Genomic DNA, 17,977 nt, shown 5'->3' with positions numbered 1-17,977 from the left:
GGATGTGCTCTGTGTGTATAAGGACCTATAAGCTCGGCTGGATGTGCTCTGTGTGTATAAGGACCTATATGCCCGACTAAGTCAATTCTGAGCAGAACCAGCAGGACTTTGTAATCAGCTCTGAAAGTGAATGGAAAAGACACAAAATAATTCAAAATCAGTACAAAAATAGACAAAAACATGAAAAAACTAAAAACTACTCAACATTCTAAGAAATCGATCTAAACTTTTATATGGATACGAAAAAGGATGAATTCAGACCTGACACATCTCAATATAAATACGGAGCTGAAATCCCCAGCGGGTGCGGTATACGGCGTCCAGGTGAAGATCAGAGCCTCATATGATGTCATCCACAGAACGGCGCAGTGATATCCGGGAAAACCAGTGTGCCTACAGCTGTCACGCCCCCTCCCATAGACTTGCATTGAGGGGGCGGGGTGTGACGCCATGAGGGGGCGGGGCTATGATGTCATGAGCTCCCGGGGCCAGCTCCAGCGTTCGGAACAGTCTGTTCCCAATGCTGAACAGTGGAGTACCCCTTTAATACTGAGTTGTTTATGGACCAGGCCTGCACCCTGGGCTTAAGACAGAGTTCCCCTTTATGCCAGGGACTGACAAGCTTCCATGACTGATATTTCCATGATTCTGCCCATTTCCTTGCCCTATCATAGGAGTGAACAGAGGCAGCAGCCTCCTTTATATCTGCACTAGAAGACGACTCCCCCCACCATGACAGAAGAGGATAGAAGACGACTCCCCCCACCATGACAGAAGAGGATAGAAGACATAGAAGAGCGGGAGCCCCATCCGTGACCGGCATCTCCTCAGGCAGCGCCCATCATCTCTTATTACGGTGTCACAATAGAATTCAGTCATTGCTCATATTGATAGATGTAGATGTGGCCAATGCTGAATAATACTGTGGCGGCCATATTGAATACACCCAAAAGACGAGGCGCCGAGCTCAGCGAGGAGACATCTCACCCACAGGAAAGTGCATTAAAGGGGTACTCCAGTGTTCAGAACATTTATTTCAGAACACTCGGAGCTGGAGGCCCTGACGTCATGGCCACGCCCCCTTCATTCATGTCTATGAGGGGGCGTGTCCGCCAACACCCCCCCCAATAGACATGAATGGAGGCGTGACGTGACATCATGAGGGGAATGGCCGTGATGTCATGGCCACTGCCGCAGGAACCCAGTGTTTGTTTGGAACACCAGGTGCTATGGGAGACTGCAGGGGGCCCCAGCAACGCAACCCCCGCGATCAGACATCTTATTCCCTAGCCTTTGGATAGGGGATAAGATGTCTAGCAGTAGAGTACCCCTTTAAAAGTGTTATCCAGGGAAAAAAAAAAAAAAACACAACAGACTATTTCTTCCAAAAACAGCACCACCCATGTCCTTAGGTTGTTTGTGGTATTGCAGCTCAGTTCCATTGAAGTGAATGTTGCCAAGTTGTAATGACCCACATAACCTGAGGACAGGGGTGGGGCTGTTTCTGGAAGAAATTAGCTCTGCGCTTCTATTTCTTGATAATACCAATAATAATTTCACCACAAAATCTACAGCGTAACCAGAATAGAAAAAAAAATAAAAAATTTGTGGGGCAAAATTGAAAGAAAAAAAAAAGCCATTTTGTAATTTTTAGCGTTTCTACGCAGTGCAGTTTTCGGTATAAATTACATCTTTTTTTTTTCTGTAGGTCCAAGGATACCCAAATTTATATAGGTTTGATTTTATTTTACTACTAATAAAAAATTAAAACATTTAAATGATAAACTACATGCACCAAAATGAATACGTTGAAAAATATCCTCTTCTGACCCCTATAACTCTTATTTTCCCGCGTATGGGGCGGTATGAGGGTCTCATTTTCTTGCGCCGTGATCTGAAGTTTTTATCGGTGCCATTTTTGTATTGATCGGACTTTTTGATCACTTTTTATAAAAAAAAAATTTATGGTATAAAAAGTGACCAAAAATACACTTTTTTGGATCTCGGAATTTCTTTACATGTACGCCGTAGACTGTCCAGTTTAATTAATTATATATTATTATAGTTCGGACATTTACGCACGCGGCAATACCACATATGTTTGTTTATTTTTATTTACACACTTTTTTTTTAAATAAGAAAAGGGGAGTGATTCAAACTTTTATTAGGGAAGGGGTTAATTCACATTTATTAACACTTTATTTTCACTTTTTTATTGCAATGTTATAGCCTTGATAGGGCACTATAACACGGCACACACTGATTTCCTACACTGATCACCACCATGCAATAGCATAGCATTGATCAGTGTTATCGACTGCTTCTGCCTGGATCTCAGGCACGGAGCAGTCATTCGGCAATCGGACAGCGAGGAGGCAGGTAGGGATCCTCCTCGCTTCCTGCAAGCTGTTCGGGGTGCCGCGATTTCACCGCGGCGGTCCCGAACAGCACCACCGAGCTAACCGGCAGTGTTTACTTTCATTTTAGACGCGGCGATCTAAAGGGTTAATGCCGGACATCAGCCTGATCGGCGATATCCGGCGTCAGACGCGGGTCCTGGTTGCTTACAGCAACCGGGACCCACCGGGTATGATGCGCGATCACCTGCTGAGCGAGCGTCATGCCTCTGGAGCCGCAAATGGACGTTATTGACCGTCCATTGGCGGCAAGGGGTTAAATGAGGTATTTCGGCCCAAGCATGAACAATAACACTGTACTGAGCCCCATTAAAAAAAATTTAAAAAAATGAAACAAAAAAACTATTTTTAAATAAAAAAAAATTACAAACAATCCCCCCCCCAAAAATATAACTATACTCACCTTGCCCTGGTCCCCTGCAGCTCTCGTTCGGCTCCATCCAGTCTTCTTCCTGCAGGGTGCAGGACCTTCCGGCTCAGCCAATCACTGACCGTAGTGGTGTACGGTCCCAGTGATTGGCTGAGCCAGAAGGTCCTGCACCCAGCACTCATTTTGGAAACAGGAAAATAAGGGGACTGGATGAAGCTGCGAGGATCAGGGATAGGCAAGTATGTTTTTTTTCTGCAACTCATTGTTTCCTAAAGAGGATGCCTCCAGTGGTGGCAAAACTACAACTCACAGCATGCCCGGACAGCCAACGGCTGTCCGGGCATGCTGGGAGTTGTAGTTTTGCAACCGCTAGAGGCACCCTGGTTGGGAAACACTGTTGTGACCCCTTCACAACGGCGCCCCCTGCTGTCTCTCTCAGTCCCCTGCAGAAGGAATTAGCCAGGAGCATCCATGTGAATGGAAAAATCTAAAGTGGTCCTCCACCTCCTCTCGCAGTCGGGGGTCCCGTAATATTTTGATATATCCAAGTGCTGAGAATATCTCTTCCAAATTCATAAATACTCCATTACAACCCGTATTGATTCAGCCCCCTCAGAGAAGTTACCCCCCCAGCCCACAAAATGTCTCCGATCTGTAGGATTTCTAAAGTCGCTGCACTACTACAACCCCCATCAGGAGCGCGCACATCGGCTTTGGCGTCTCTAACATCCATGCATACGTCTTTTGTCCGGATCAACGTCATTAAATAAATTTATATATAAAATGTTCTATAGAAAATGTTTCACCCCTCCCCCTCCCTGTATTGTGACAGAAGATTCCGGAAAAAAAAAAAAATAATAAAAATTATCCGCTCGTGTGGCCGAATCGTCGTAGCCCCTCGTGAATCCTCTTGATTTAAAGAAAAAAAAAAGAGACTTCAAGAACGTCGTCTACGTATCCTCATGTGCCGGGAGCGGGTCTGCTGGGTCCAGGAAGAGCGTCACTGTGCGCTGCGGCGCCATCTTATGGCTCCACCTTGACCCCGTTTATAAACGGCAAACCTGTGGGAACATTCCTTTTATAATCCACGTATTCCTGCCCGAAGAAGTGGATCAGCGAGAATTCCTCCTCCTCCACCCGCTCACGGAAAAACCTCCAGGACGCCAGAGTGTAGCCGATGAGACAAACCGGATTACACAGCAGAACCTGTAAGAATGATACATAAGGGGCAGTATTATAGTAGTTATATTCTTGTATATAGGAGCAGTATTATAGTAGTTATATCCTTGTATATAGGGGCAGGATTATAGTAGTTATATTGTTGTATATAGGAGCAGTATTATAGTAGTTATATTCTTGTATATAGGAGCAGTATTATAGTAGTTATATTCTTGTATATAGGAGCAGTATTATAGTAGTTATATTCTTGTATATAGGGAGAAGTATTATAGTAGTTATATTCTTGTATATAGTAGCAGTATTATAGTAGTTATATTCTTGTATATAGGGGCAGTATTATAGTAGTTATATTCTTGTATATAGGAGCAGTATTATAGTAGTTATATTCTTGTATATAGGAGCAGTATTATAGTAGTTATATTCTTGTATATAGGAGTCAGTATTATAGTAGTTATATTCTTGTATATAGGAGGCAGTATTATAGTAGTTATATTCTTGTATATAGGAGCAGTATTATAGTAGTTATATTCTTGTATATAGGGAGCAGTATTATAGTAGGTATATTCTTGTATATAGGAGCAGTATTATAGTAGTTATATTCTTGTATATAGGAGCAGTATTATAGTAGCTATATTCTTGTATATAGGAGCAGTATTATAGTACTTATATTCTTGTATATAGGGGCAGTATTATAGTAGTTATATTCTTGTATATAGGGGCAGTATTATAGCAGTTATATTCTTGTATATAGGAGGCAGTATTATAGTAGTTATATTCTTGTATATAGGAGCAGTATTATAGTAGTTATATTCTTGTATATAGGAGCAGTATTATAGTAGTTATATTCTTGTATATAGGAGCAGTATTATAGTAGATATATTCTTGTATATAGGAGCAGTATTATAGCAGTTATATTCTTGTATATAGGAGCAGTATTATAGCAGTTATATTCTTGTATATAGGGGCAGTATTATAGTAGTTATATTCTTGTATATAGGAGGCAGTATTATAGTAGTTATATTCTTGTATATAGGAGCAGTATTATAGTAGTTATATTCTTGTATATAGGAGCAGTATTATAGTAGTTATATTCTTGTATATAGGAGCAGTATTATAGTAGTTATATTCTTGTATATAGGAGCTGTATTATAGTAGTTATATTCTTGTATATAGGAGCAGTATTAGAATTTCTATAATTTTACCATATAATTTATTTATGATTATAGCAGCATTAACTTTCTGATTTGCTCTAAGTGGAATGGTTCTTTATACAATACAGGAAATCTTTGTCCGAACATTAGATAATTGCAGGATACTTAGATATTACTGTTATGATATTTCCAGGCATCAATAGACAGCACTTTAATGGAGTTACTGCAATCCAAGGCGACACTGGAGTGATCAGCAGTTATATGTATAGAGCGGTAGTAATGGGATCGTTGCTGATGAGTTTAGAGGCATGGGGCAGTCATACATTTGGGGCTTAAAGGGTTTATTCAGGAATTAAAAAACAGAGCTAATTACTTTCAGAAACAGCACCATAACCTACCTCAGGTCGTGTGTGGTATAACATCTTGGCTCTATTCATTTCAATGGAACTGAACTGCAATATCACACACAACCTGAGGACAGGGGTGGCGCTGTTTGTGTATAAATCAGCTGTTTTTCTCATTCCGGATGACCCCTTAAGAATAAAGAAAGCTTTTACCTGGGTCCCAATGCTCCAGTAGAACCAGCCCACGTAGGACGGGTGTCTGAACCAGGAGTAGACGCCGCTGGTCACCAGAGTGTGCGATTCCGATTTCTCATTTTGAACAATGTGATTGAAATTGGATCCGGCTGTGAGCATGGCAGATTTCCTCAGAGACTCCCCGAAGAGAACCATGACCAGCCCGATGATGCTCAGCCATGTGATCTGCTTCAGTTCTGTAAAACAAGGTCATGGGGTCAGGATACAGAAGCTTCAAACCCTGGGGACAATGGCTGTCAGGGCATGCTGGAAGTTGTAGTTTTGCCAATTCTGGAGACCACTGCTTTAGGCACTTGTAGGTCTCAGGTTGAATTGTGCATTTTCTGCAAATGATTTTATGAGACCAGTTAAATCCTTTTATTATAAATACATAAAATCTGTGGTACAACTGTTACACCACATACCGTATATACTCGAGTATAAGCAGAGTTTTTCAGTACGATTTTTCGTGCTGAAAACCCCCCCCTCAGCTTATACTCGAGTGAACTCTCCGCCTGTCAATCCCTTCATCAGTGGTCTTCAACCTGCGGACCGCCAGATGTTGCAAAACTACAACTCCCAGCATGCCCAGACAGCCATCGACTGTCCGGGCATGCTGGGTGTTGTAGTTTTGAAACCTCTGGAGGTCTGCAGGTTGAAGACCACTGCGGCCTTCATCATCATCCAGCCCCCCCTTTGTTTTGTACTCACCTCCCCTCTGCGTAAAGTTAGGGTGAGCTGGTCCGGGCCATCTATGCTGCAGGGACCGTCCGGTGGGGAGGGTTAGTCGTTTTGGGCTGTCCCTTTTCACTGCAGGGGGAAGGGGGGCTTCTTCTCCGCACTTCGGGCCCAGTCCCGGTCTAGTGACGTTGCCTTGACGACGACGCACAGGGACATTGCGCTTGAACGTCCCTGTGCGTCGTCGTCAAGGCAACGTCACTAGTCCGGGACTGGGCCCGAAGTGCGGAGAAGAGGCCCCCCGGTGAAAATGGACAGCCCGCAATGACTAACCCTCCCCACCGGACGGTCCCTGCAGCATAGATGACCCGGACCAGCTCACCCTAACTTCCCGCCGAGGGGAGGTGAGTACAAAACAAAAAGAGGGGGCTGGATGATGATGAAGGCTGCAGTGGTCTTCAACCTGCGGACCTCCAGAGGTTTCAAAACTACAACACCCAGCATGCCCGGACAGCCGATGGCTGTCCGGGCATGCTGTGAGTTGTAGTTTTGCAACATCTGGCGGTCTGCAGGTTGAAGACCACTGATGAAGGGATTGACAGGCGGTGATGATGACAGGGGGGGGGGGGGGGAATGATGTATTTCCCACCCTAGGCTTATAGTCGAGTCAATAACTTTTCCTGGGTTTTTGGGGTAAAATTATATTCGGGTCGGCTTATACTTGAGTATATACGGTAGTTATATATCCATAATATCCCATAACATATAGAACCATGTGGAGTAACAGGTGATATTTATCCCTGATGAAGGTTCCAGTATAGTGGACGAAACACGCTGATTGTAATCTTACGTCATTCGTATAAGCCTTTTATTATAAATACCTAAAATCACAGGCAGCGCATTTTGGTCCAGTGTACCGGAACCTTCATCAGACATAAACATCACCTGTTACACCACATTGCTATTGGGGATATTATGGATATATAACTATATGGTGGAACAGTTGTTCGTGTCTGATGACTGTCCCAGTATAGCGGATCGAAACGTGTTTCTTGTCATTTTATTTATAATTACAGTATTATTCTGGTCTTATACAACTGCTGTTATATCCCTATTTGTGTGAAAAGGAAAATACAACCTGAAACGGCAGCGCCTAAAGCGGTGGTCTCCAAACTGTGCACCTTCAGAGCCAAACTGTAGCCACCCCCCTCCCCCATTGCATGCTGGGAGTTGTAGTTTTGTAACATCTGAAAAGTCGCAGTTTGGAGACCACTGGCCTATGGCCTCTACAGGACTAACACGGAAACCCACCTGGACACAGTGTTCTCTCTATAGTGAACTCCACCCAGGAGGAGATGGCGGCCAGCGTGTACTCCAGACTGTGGTTCAGCAGGAAGGAGTCCAGGGACAGGCTCTTAGGATTGTTCAGCGCCGTTATTAAATATTCAGAGTAATGGAAGAAGGAGAGTGAGCACATGTACCTGCGGGAGAGAGAGGACGTCAGACCGGCACAAAATGAGACAAACCTGCTCAATGATGGCACTTCAGGACAAGGAGACGGCTGGGGAGGGGTTAATGGCATACGTCTGACTTATAGAGAGAAAAGGTCAGATTAGATTGACAGCTGAGGAGAAAGGCGCGTGGAGTAAGAAGTGACCCCCCCCCGGAGGGATCCCCACAGGTCTGAGGAGTGAACCCCCCCCCCCCCCCCGGATATCCGCCATATTGCCTCCACCTATAGGATACTCACCACCCGAAGTGTCTCCATGGTGACTGGGTGATGCTCACCAACAAACCGCAGCCGAACGCAAAACCTAAGAACGCTGCTCTGATGGCGACCTGCGGGTATAGAGGGCAGTTACCATGGTGATGTGTCATGTGATCAGCAGTGACCCCCCCCCCCCCCCCTTAGTCTGATCCTCTTAGATGAAATCTCCTCTAATCCTTAAACCTTCTTCCCCTCCGCTGACCTGGAGGTCATGTGACCTGCGCTCTCTGTTCTCTGACAGGCGATTCTCTAGCAATTGGGGAACTACAACTCCCAGCAAACCCTGACAGCACGAGGGCGGGAGTTGAAGTTCTGCAACAGCTGAAGAGCCAGAGGTTGGGGATCACTGCTCTCCCTGGACGACACCTTTAAATCCTGGGCATGCTGGGAGTTGTAGTTATCTAACAGCTGAAGGGCCACAATAGCTGCAACTAGGCAGCCAGAAGATTGACAACTACAACCCCCAGCATGCCCCACACCTCCATACAACTACAACCCCCAGCGCGCCCCACACCTCCATAGAACTACAACCCCCAGCGCGCCCCACACCTCCATAGAACTACAACCCCCAGCGCGCCCCACACCTCCATAGAACTACAACCCCCAGCGCGCCCCACACCTCCATAGAACTACAACCCCCAGCGCGCCCCACACCTCCATAGAACTACAACCCCCAGCGCGCCCCACACCTCCATAGAACTACAACCCCCAGCGCGCCCCACACCTCCATAGAACTACAACCCCCAGCGCGCCCCACACCTCCATAGAACTACAACCCCCAGCGCGCCCCACACCTCCATAGAACTACAACCCCCAGCGCGCCCCACACCTCCATAGAACTACAACCCCCAGCATGCCCTACACTCCATAGAACTACAACCCCCAGCGCGCCCCACACCTCCATAGAACTACAACCCCCAGCGCGCCCCACACCTCCATAGAACTACAACCCCCAGCGCGCCCCACACCTCCATAGAACTACAACCCCCAGCGCGCCCCACACCTCCATAGAACTACAACCCCCAGCATGCCCTACACTCCATAGAACTACAACCCCCAGCATGCCCTACACTCCATAGAACTACAACTCCCAGCATGCCCTACACTCCATAGAACTACAACCCCCAGCATGCCCTACACTCCATAGAACTACAACTCCCAGCATGCCCAGGAGCAGCTGTCATTCCCTGCAGGATGTTAACCCTTTCCCCGGTACCTGGTAGAGATGCGCCCGGTACAGGAACACGAGGATCCCGTTCACAAGCGCCACGAACAGTCCCAGCGTTATCCTGCCCGGGGTGGTGCCCAGCAGGGTCTGCTCCGGCTCCGTGTACCGGCTGGTGATGAACGGCAGAAAGATGACCGACACCCCGAGCACGAAGCTCAGCACACTGACTCTGCCCTCCACTACCAGCCCCCTGCCGGCCATCTTGGAGGAGGCAAAGAGGAAGCCGGCCGCACACTTCCGGTCCGCTGCGTGACGTGATGACGCACGCGAGGACCTGTTACTATGCGTGCGCGACACCTGCTGGACGGTCGGTGGTAGTGCGGCGCTGTAGTATATCACGTGATCAGATCTTTATACAGGTGAGTGTTTTGTTTATTATTGTTTTCCATAATTTTATAAGAAAACATCTATAAATCGCCATATGGATCAGATATAAAAGATATTTAGTAAAGTATTAAAGGGGTACTCCAGTGGAAGTGTGGATAATGTATGAAATAGAACAGTGGTCTCCAACCAGCGGACCTCCAGATGTTGCAAAACTACAACTCCCAGCATGCCCGGACAGCCAACGGCTGTCCGGGCATGCTGGGAGTTGTAGTTTTGAAACATCTGGAGGTCCGCAGGTTGGAGACCACTGAAATAGAACATCACACACGATGTCACCTGGGGCGGGAAGATGGCGCCTGAGCGTCTCCCAGAACCCATCCCTGCATAACAGCGACTCTACAACTGGGCGCCAGTCTGACTAATGTGCAGGGGCTCCATAGCAACTACACGTCACGCTACTATCTGCACCATTCCCGGCATTGGGCCGACATACAGCACTACTATAACCTCCTCAGCCGTCCGGAAGATCCATTTTTGGACCCAACGTTAGTAACTATCTGTATAATTGCTGGAACGTAAAAATAAAAACCCTAAATACTCTAATATTCCATTGCCAAGTTTCTTTCTACAGATTACATAAGGATTGGGATCCCTCTTGGGCGCCATATATCACTTCCACTTAAAGTGCAGTAATACAAAGAAAAAACAGGCGCCCCCTTGTGGAGAATCAACGGGATCACAGGTGTGTGGGAGTAAAGGCTCACCCTGCCAGGTTGTGTGCACTCCCGCCTAACCAGGATATGCCTTTAATATGATGATCCCGGTCTGCAGCCTTCCTAGAAACAGTAGGGAGATGTATAGGAAACTTCGAGGAGGAGAGGAATTCCGGCGCTGACCAAGGAGAAGACAATAGAGCCAGGTGTGTAGCGAACAGATCTATTCCAATGTGACGCGTTTCACCACGCTTGCGCGGTTTCATCAGGCATAACAAACACTTCTCAGGGAGGGGTTTATATACACGCAGGTATTAACCCCTGCCATCAAATATACAAATGTAAACATATATACTCATAAAATACGTTTAGACACTTAATAAAAATGATTATTAATAAAGCAAAAACCAAGGAAAAATTTATATTAATAAACAAAAATAAGAAGAGAAAATAGGAAGAAAAAAAACAGGGGAGAAAGGGAAAAAGAAACACATAATGTGTGGGTCATGAAAAATATGTTATCGCAATCTCTTATCTACATATGGTCAGGATGTAACAAATGACAGATATACATATGTATATATATATATATATATACACATACACGTATATACACAAACCTACGTACATATATATAGAAAAACATAAGATGTGTGATAAATAAAACTATATGTAAGACAGAGATAATAATAATAAATAATAAATCAAATAAAACTTTGCTACATGAATATATATCTATAAAAATATGTCACATAAAACGAAGTGTCACCTAACAACAGTCTTATACTAGAAAGAATCAAGACCGTCCCAGTAATCCGAACGGGCGATACAAGATCTCTGATTATTGAAATAAAAACGCTCCATGTGCACTATTACTTAGTATTACTTAATCATTATTTAGAGTAATCCAGTAAAAAAAGAAAGTGGATCGTTGGTATACAGCTGTGGAGGGGACAGCAAGAAAAAATGGGGTAACATGAGACCACAGAGAAGTTATCAAAAAAGAGGAGAAAAAGAAAAACATTACCTAAAAGTAGGTGTTATTTAACATTCTCTATGGTCTCATTAAGCCCATTAGGGGTCAATGTTAGAAGCTTGTGAATCCAGTAGGATTCACCATTAATGAGACGTTGGTACCTGTTTAAATGATCGGATGGAATTGTTTCAAGGATTGTTAGTTTATAAAAACTCTAAATTATTATCATGTTTAAAGGTGAAATGTTTTGACACGCTATTGTTACGCCTAGCGCTCCGGGTCCCCGCTCCTCCCCGGAGCGCGTACGGCGTCTCTCTCTCCGCAGCGCCCCGGTCGGTCCCGCTGACCGGGAGCGCTGCACTGTCATGGCCGTCGGGGATGCGATTCGCACAGCGGGACGCGCCCGCTCGCGAATCGCATCCCAGGTCACTTACCCATTCCCGTCCCCTGCTGTCATGTGCTGGCGCGCGCGGCTCCACTCTCTAGGGCGCGCGCGCGCCAGCTCCCTGAGACTTAAAGGGCCAGTGCACCAATGATTGGTGCCTGGCCCAATTAGCTTAATTGGCTTCCACCTGCTCCCTGACTATATCTGACCTCCTCCCATGCACTCCCTTGCCGGATCTTGTTGCCTTGTGCCAGTGAAAGCGTTTTGTGTGTCCAAAGCCTGTGTACCTGAACTTCTGCTATCCACCCTGACTACGAACCTTGCCGCCTGCCCCCGACCTTCTGCTACGTCCGACCTTGCTTCTGTCTACTCCCTTGTACCGCGCCTATCTTCAGCAGTCAGAGAGGTTGAGCCGTTGCTAGTGGATACGACCTGGTCACTACCGCCGCAGCAAGACCATCCCGCTTTGCGGCGGGCTCTGGTGAAAACCAGTAGTGACTTAGAACCGGTCCACTAGCACGGTCCACGCCAATCCCTCTCTGGCACAGAGGATCCACCTCCTACCAGCCGGGATCGTGACAGTAGATCCGGCCATGGATCCCGCTGAAGTTCCTCTGCCTGTTGTCGCCGACCTCCCCACACTGGTCGCCCAGCAAGCCCGACAGATCGCCCAACAAGATCACCAGCTGTCGTACTTGACCACCATGACACAGCAACTCCAGTCGCAGCTACAGCAGATTCAGTCTCAGCTACAGCAGCAGTCATCTCCTCCGCCAGCTCCTGCACCTCTTCCGCAGCGAGTGGCCACTCCTAGCCTCCGCCTGTCCTTGCCGGACAAATTTGATGGGGACTCTAAGTTTTGCCGTGGCTTTCTTTCACAATGTTCCCTGCACTTGGAGATGATGTCGGACCAGTTTCCTACTGAAAGGTCTAAGGTGGCTTTCGTAGTCAGCCTTCTGTCCGGAAAAGCCCTGTCATGGGCCACACCGCTCTGGGACCGCAATGACCCCGTCACTGCCTCTGTACACTCCTTCTTCTCGGAAATTCGAAGTGTCTTTGAGGAACCTGCCCGAGCCTCTTCTGCTGAGACTGCCCTGCTGAACCTGGTCCAGGGTAATTCTCCCGTTGGCGAGTACGCCATACAATTCCGTACTCTTGCTTCTGAACTTTCCTGGAATAATGAGGCCCTCTGCGCGACCTTTAAAAAAGGCCTATCCAGCAACATTAAAGATGTTCTGGCCACACGAGAAACTCCTGCTAACCTTCATGAACTCATTCATCTAGCCACTCGCATTGACATGCGTTTTTCTGAGAGGCATCAAGAGCTCCGCCAGGAAAAAGACTTAGATCTCTGGACACCTCTCCCACAGTCTCCATTGCAATCTGCGCCTAGGCCTCCCGCCGAGGAGGCCATGCAAGTGGATCGGTCTCGCCTGACCCTGGAAGAGAGGAATCGCCGTAAGGAAGAGAATCTTTGTCTGTACTGTGCCAGTACTGAACATTTTTTGGTGGATTGCCCAATCCGTCCTCCACGTCTGGGAAACGCACGCTCGCACCCAGCTCTTGTGGGTGTGGCGTCTCTTGATGCTAAGTCGGCTTCTCCACGTCTCACGGTGCCTGTACGGATTTCTTCTTCAGCCAGCTCTTCCCTCTCAGCCGTGGCCTGCCTGGACTCTGGTGCCTCTGGGAATTTTATTCGGGAGTCCTTGGTGAATAAATTCTGCATCCCGGTGACCCGTCTTGTCAAGCCACTCCACATTTCCGCGGTCAACGGAGCCAGGTTGGATTGCACCGTGCGTTTCCGCACGAAGCCCCTCCTAATGTGCATCGGACCTCATCATGAGAAAATTGAGTTTTTGGTCCTCTCCAATTGCACTTCTGAAATTCTCCTTGGACTACCCTGGCTTCAACACCATTCCCCAACCCTGGATTGGTCCACAGGGGAGATCAAGAGCTGGGGTACCTCTTGCTTCAAGGACTGCCTTAAACCGGTTCCCAGTACTCCCTGCCGTGACCCTGTGGTTCCCCCTGTATCCGGTCTCCCTAAGGTCGTTATGGACTCTGCCCGCCTTAAGAAGTGCCTCTCCCCCCTCCCAGTCCAGTCAGTCAAGCCTCGGTGCCTCCTCGTGGCCCTCGTCCTGGTGTCTCCCTGCCCCGTGCCAAGCTTCACCCTCTGCCCTCCCTCCCCATTCCCACTCCTGCTGTACTGCCTGCCGTTGAGGAATCCCTCCATCCTTTCCCGGTGTCCTCATCCCAGGGGAGGCAGTTACCGGACAAAGAGAAGGGGAGACCTAAGGGGGGGGGTACTGTTACGCCTAGCGCTCCGGGTCCCCGCTCCTCCCCGGAGCGCGTACGGCGTCTCTCTCTCCGCAGCGCCCCGGTCGGTCCCGCTGACCGGGAGCGCTGCACTGTCATGGCCGTCGGGGATGCGATTCGCACAGCGGGACGCGCCCGCTCGCGAATCGCATCCCAGGTCACTTACCCGTTCCCGTCCCCTGCTGTCATGTGCTGGCGCGCGCGGCTCCGCTCTCTAGGGCGCGCGCGCGCCAGCTCCCTGAGACTTAAAGGGCCAGTGCACCAATGATTGGTGCCTGGCCCAATTAGCTTAATTGGCTTCCACCTGCTCCCTGACTATATCTGACCTCCTCCCATGCACTCCCTTGCCGGATCTTGTTGCCTTGTGCCAGTGAAAGCGTTTTGTGTGTCCAAAGCCTGTGTACCAGAACTTCTGCTATCCACCCTGACTACGAACCTTGCCGCCTGCCCCCGACCTTCTGCTACGTCCGACCTTGCTTCTGTCTACTCCCTTGTACCGCGCCTATCTTCAGCAGCCAGAGAGGTTGAGCCGTTGCTGGTGGATACGACCTGGTCACTACCGCCGCAGCAAGACCATCCCGCTTTGCGGCGGGCTCTGGTGAAAACCAGTAGTGACTTAGAACCGGTCCACTAGCACGGTCCACGCCAATCCCTCTCTGGCACAGAGGATCCACCTCCTACCAGCCGGCATCGTGACAGCTATGTAACAGATATTTATGTTTAATGTTCGTATGAATAAGCACCGTTGGGACATTAAACATAAATATCTGTTACATAGCGTGTCAAAACATTTCACCTTTAAACATGATAATAATTTAGAGTTTTTATAAACTAACAATCCTTGAAACAATTCCATCCGATCATTTAAGCAGGTACCAACGTCTCATTAATGGTGAATCCTACTGGATTCACAAGCTTCTAACATTGACCCCTAATGGGCTTAATGAGACCATAGAGAATGTTAAAGGGTACCTCTCATCAAAAAAACTTTTGATATATTATAGATTAATGTATGCAGAATAACTTCACAATTGCATGTTATTAAAAAATCTGCTTCTTTCTATTTAATTTTCCACTTTGAAGAAATGACCACTAGGGGTCTCCCTACCAGTCCTGGCAGCAAGCATTTCAGACTCATGCTGGAGTCCTAAACACTACGAGCTGCCAGTCTGCTTTGTTCACAAAGGAGAACACTCAGAGCTGCCAGCCTGCTTTGTTCACAGCCTGTTTGGCTGTGAACAAAGCAGGCTGGCAGCTCTGAGTGTTTAGGACTCCAGCATGAGTCAGAAATGCTTGCTGACAGGACTGATCGGGAAAAATACAATAGAAAGAAGCAGATTTTTCATTAACATGCTATTGGAAAGTTATTCAACATTCATTAATCTAAAATATATCAAAAGTTTATTTCATGAGAGGTCCCCTTTAAATAACACCTACTTTTAGGTAACGTTTTTCTTTTTCTCCTCTTTTTTGATAACTTCTCTGTGGTCTCATGTTACCCCATTTTTTCTTGCTGTCCCCTCCACAGCTGTATACCAACGATCCACTTTCTTTTTTTACTGGATTACTCTAAATAATGATTAAGTAATACTAAGTAATAGTACACATGGAGCGTTTTTATTTCAATAATCAGAGATCTTGTATCGCCCGTTCGGACTACTGGGACGGTCTTGATTGTTTCTAGTATAAGACTGTTGTTAGGTGACACTTCGTTTTATGTGACATATTTTTATAGATATATATTCATGTAGCAAAGTTTTATTTGATTTATTATTATTATTATTATTATCTCTGTCTTACATATAGTTTTATTTATCACACATCTTATGTTTTTCTATATATATGTACGTAGGTTTGTGTATATACGTGTATGTGTATATATATATATATATATATATATATATATGTATATTTGTCATTTGTTACATCCTGACCATATGTAGATAAGGGGTTGCGATAACATATTTTTCATGATCCACACATTATGTGTTTCTTTTTCCCTTTCTCCCCTGTTTTTTTCTTCCTATTTTCTCTTCTTATTTTTGTTTATTAATATTAATTTTTCCTTGGTTTTTGCTTGATTAATAATAATTTTTATTAAGTGTCTGAAACGTATTTTATGAGTATTTATGTTTACATTTGTATATTTGATGTGAAAATCCACTTTGTCAGGCAGGGGTTAATACCTGCGTGTATATAAACCCCTCCCTGAGAAGTGTTTGTTCTGCCTGATGAAACCGCGCAAGCGCGGTGAAACGCGTCGCATTGGATTAGATCTGTTCGCTACACACCTGGCTCTATTGTCTTCTCCTTGGTCAGCGCCGGAATTCCTCTCCTCCTCGAAGTTTGCTATACATCTCCCTACTTAAAGTGCAGGGGCAACATAGTCAAAACAATAAACAGAACTGTACGAGGTCGGGGACACAGGTCGGAATACGAAAGGTTACAAGATAACAAAGACAGGGAAGCGGGATACTGAATAACAGAAGGAATACAAAGTAGATACAAACAGATACCAAGGAAACATAGCAGCAGGTATACAGTGGTCTCAACATATGATGGTAATCCGTTCCAAATGGACCATCGTTTGTTGAAACCATCGTATGTTGAGGGATCCGTGCAATGTAAAGTATAGGACAGTGGTCTCCAACCTGCAGACCTCCAGATGTTTCAAAGCTACAACACCCAGCATGCCCGGACAGCCAACGGCTGTCCGGACATGCTGGGAGTTGTAGTTTTGCAACATCTGGAGGTCCGCAGGTTGAAGACCACTGGAATTGGAGGTTATACTCACGTGTCCCCGCCGCTCCGGACCGTCACCGCTCGTCACCGCTGCCCTGGATGTCGCCGTCCATCACTGTCGCCGCGTCCCCGGGGTGTCCCCCCCGCTCCGGCAAGGCCTCTGCTTCCCCGGCATCCTCGCTCTCCGTCGCCGCCATCACATCGCTACGCACGCCGCTCCTATTGGATGACGGGATGTTGTGCGCAGCGACGTGATGATGACGATGGAGAGCGCCGGAGCCCCGAGGACAGGTAAGTGATCGTCAGCGGACCACACAGGTCACCGTAAACGGCTATCAGGGGGCAGCTGAAGCAGTCTGCGCTGCAGGATAGCCGTTTATGCGATGGCCCCGACATACAAAAGCATTGTATGGTGATGCTGCCTTCACCATGTGATGGTCTCTGAGAGTGATCGTATGATGAAATGATCGTATGTCGGGGCCATCGTAGGTCGGGGGTCACTGTATATATATATGGTATGTCGGGGCCATCGTAGGTCGGGGGGGTCACTGTACATATATGGTATGTCGGGGCCATCGTAGGTCGGGGGGGTCACTGTATATATATGGTATGTCGGGGCCATCGTAGGTCGGGGGGTCACTGTATATATATGGTATGTCGGGGCCATCGTAGGTCGGGGGGGTCACTATATATATATATATGGTATGTCGGGGCCATCGTAGGTCGGGGGGTCACTGTATATATATGGTATGTCGGGGCCATCGTAGGTCGGGGGTCACTGTATATATATGGTATGTCGGTGCCATCGTAGGTCGGGGGGGTCACTGTATATATATGGTATGTCGGGGCCATCATAGGTCGGGGGGTCACTGTATATATATGGTATGTCGGGGCCATCGTAGGTCGGGGGGGGTCACTGTATATATATGGTATGTCGGGGCCATCGGAGGTCGTGGGGTCACTGTATATATATGGTATGTCGGGGCCATCGTAGGTCGGGGGGGTCACTGTATATATATGGTATGTCGGGGCCATCGTAGGTCGGGGGGTCACTGTATATATATGGTATGTCGGGGCCATCGTAGGTCGGGGGGTCACTGTATATATATATATATATATATATGGTATGTCGGGGCCATCGTAGGTCGG

General features: G+C 47.1%; 2 protein-coding genes across 4 annotated transcripts in view; one reads left to right on the top strand and one right to left on the bottom strand.

The window, feature by feature from the left end:
• Nucleotides 1-9,610, bottom strand: ICMT (isoprenylcysteine carboxyl methyltransferase). The gene is made up of 5 exons (XM_056543387.1): nt 9,358-9,610; nt 8,124-8,212; nt 7,685-7,854; nt 5,675-5,892; nt 1-3,993 (listed from the first exon to the last, which is right to left on the bottom strand). The coding sequence occupies exons 1-5, from the start codon at nt 9,568-9,570 to the stop codon at nt 3,811-3,813; spliced, it is 873 nt and encodes a 290-aa protein (XP_056399362.1). The 5' UTR covers nt 9,571-9,610; the 3' UTR covers nt 1-3,810.
• A 20-nt stretch (nt 9,611-9,630) lies between these two features.
• HES3 (hes family bHLH transcription factor 3) overlaps nt 9,631-17,977 on the top strand; it is a 34,227-nt gene continuing 25,880 nt past the window's right edge. The window contains exon 1 of one of the 3 annotated variants that reach the window (XM_056543390.1): nt 9,631-9,728. The gene's annotated coding sequence lies outside the window, so the exon portion shown is untranslated. Of the gene's footprint in view, nt 9,729-10,330; nt 10,439-17,977 lie in introns of those variants that run through there. The other 2 variants (XM_056543391.1, XM_056543388.1) reach the window with 2 other exon arrangements.

Source organism: Hyla sarda, chromosome 10, assembly GCF_029499605.1.
Source record: "Hyla sarda isolate aHylSar1 chromosome 10, aHylSar1.hap1, whole genome shotgun sequence".
Taxonomy (NCBI): Eukaryota; Metazoa; Chordata; class Amphibia; order Anura; family Hylidae; genus Hyla; species Hyla sarda.
The sequence above is the reverse complement of the archived record's forward strand: the minus strand, read 5'-3'. Positions and strand labels throughout refer to the sequence as shown.

Excerpts from the sequence above, each read along its gene's own strand:
- ICMT (XM_056543387.1), bottom strand. The coding sequence starts at position 9,570 with ATGGCCGGCAGGGGGCTGGTAGTGGAGGGCAGAGTCAGTGTGCTGAGC. Across the intron at positions 8,213-9,357 it reads ACCGGGCGCATCTCTACCAG|GTCGCCATCAGAGCAGCGTT; the intron begins GTACCGGGGAAA and ends CTATACCCGCAG. Across the intron at positions 7,855-8,123 it reads CCATGGAGACACTTCGGGTG|GTACATGTGCTCACTCTCCT; the intron begins GTGAGTATCCTA and ends TCTCTCCCGCAG.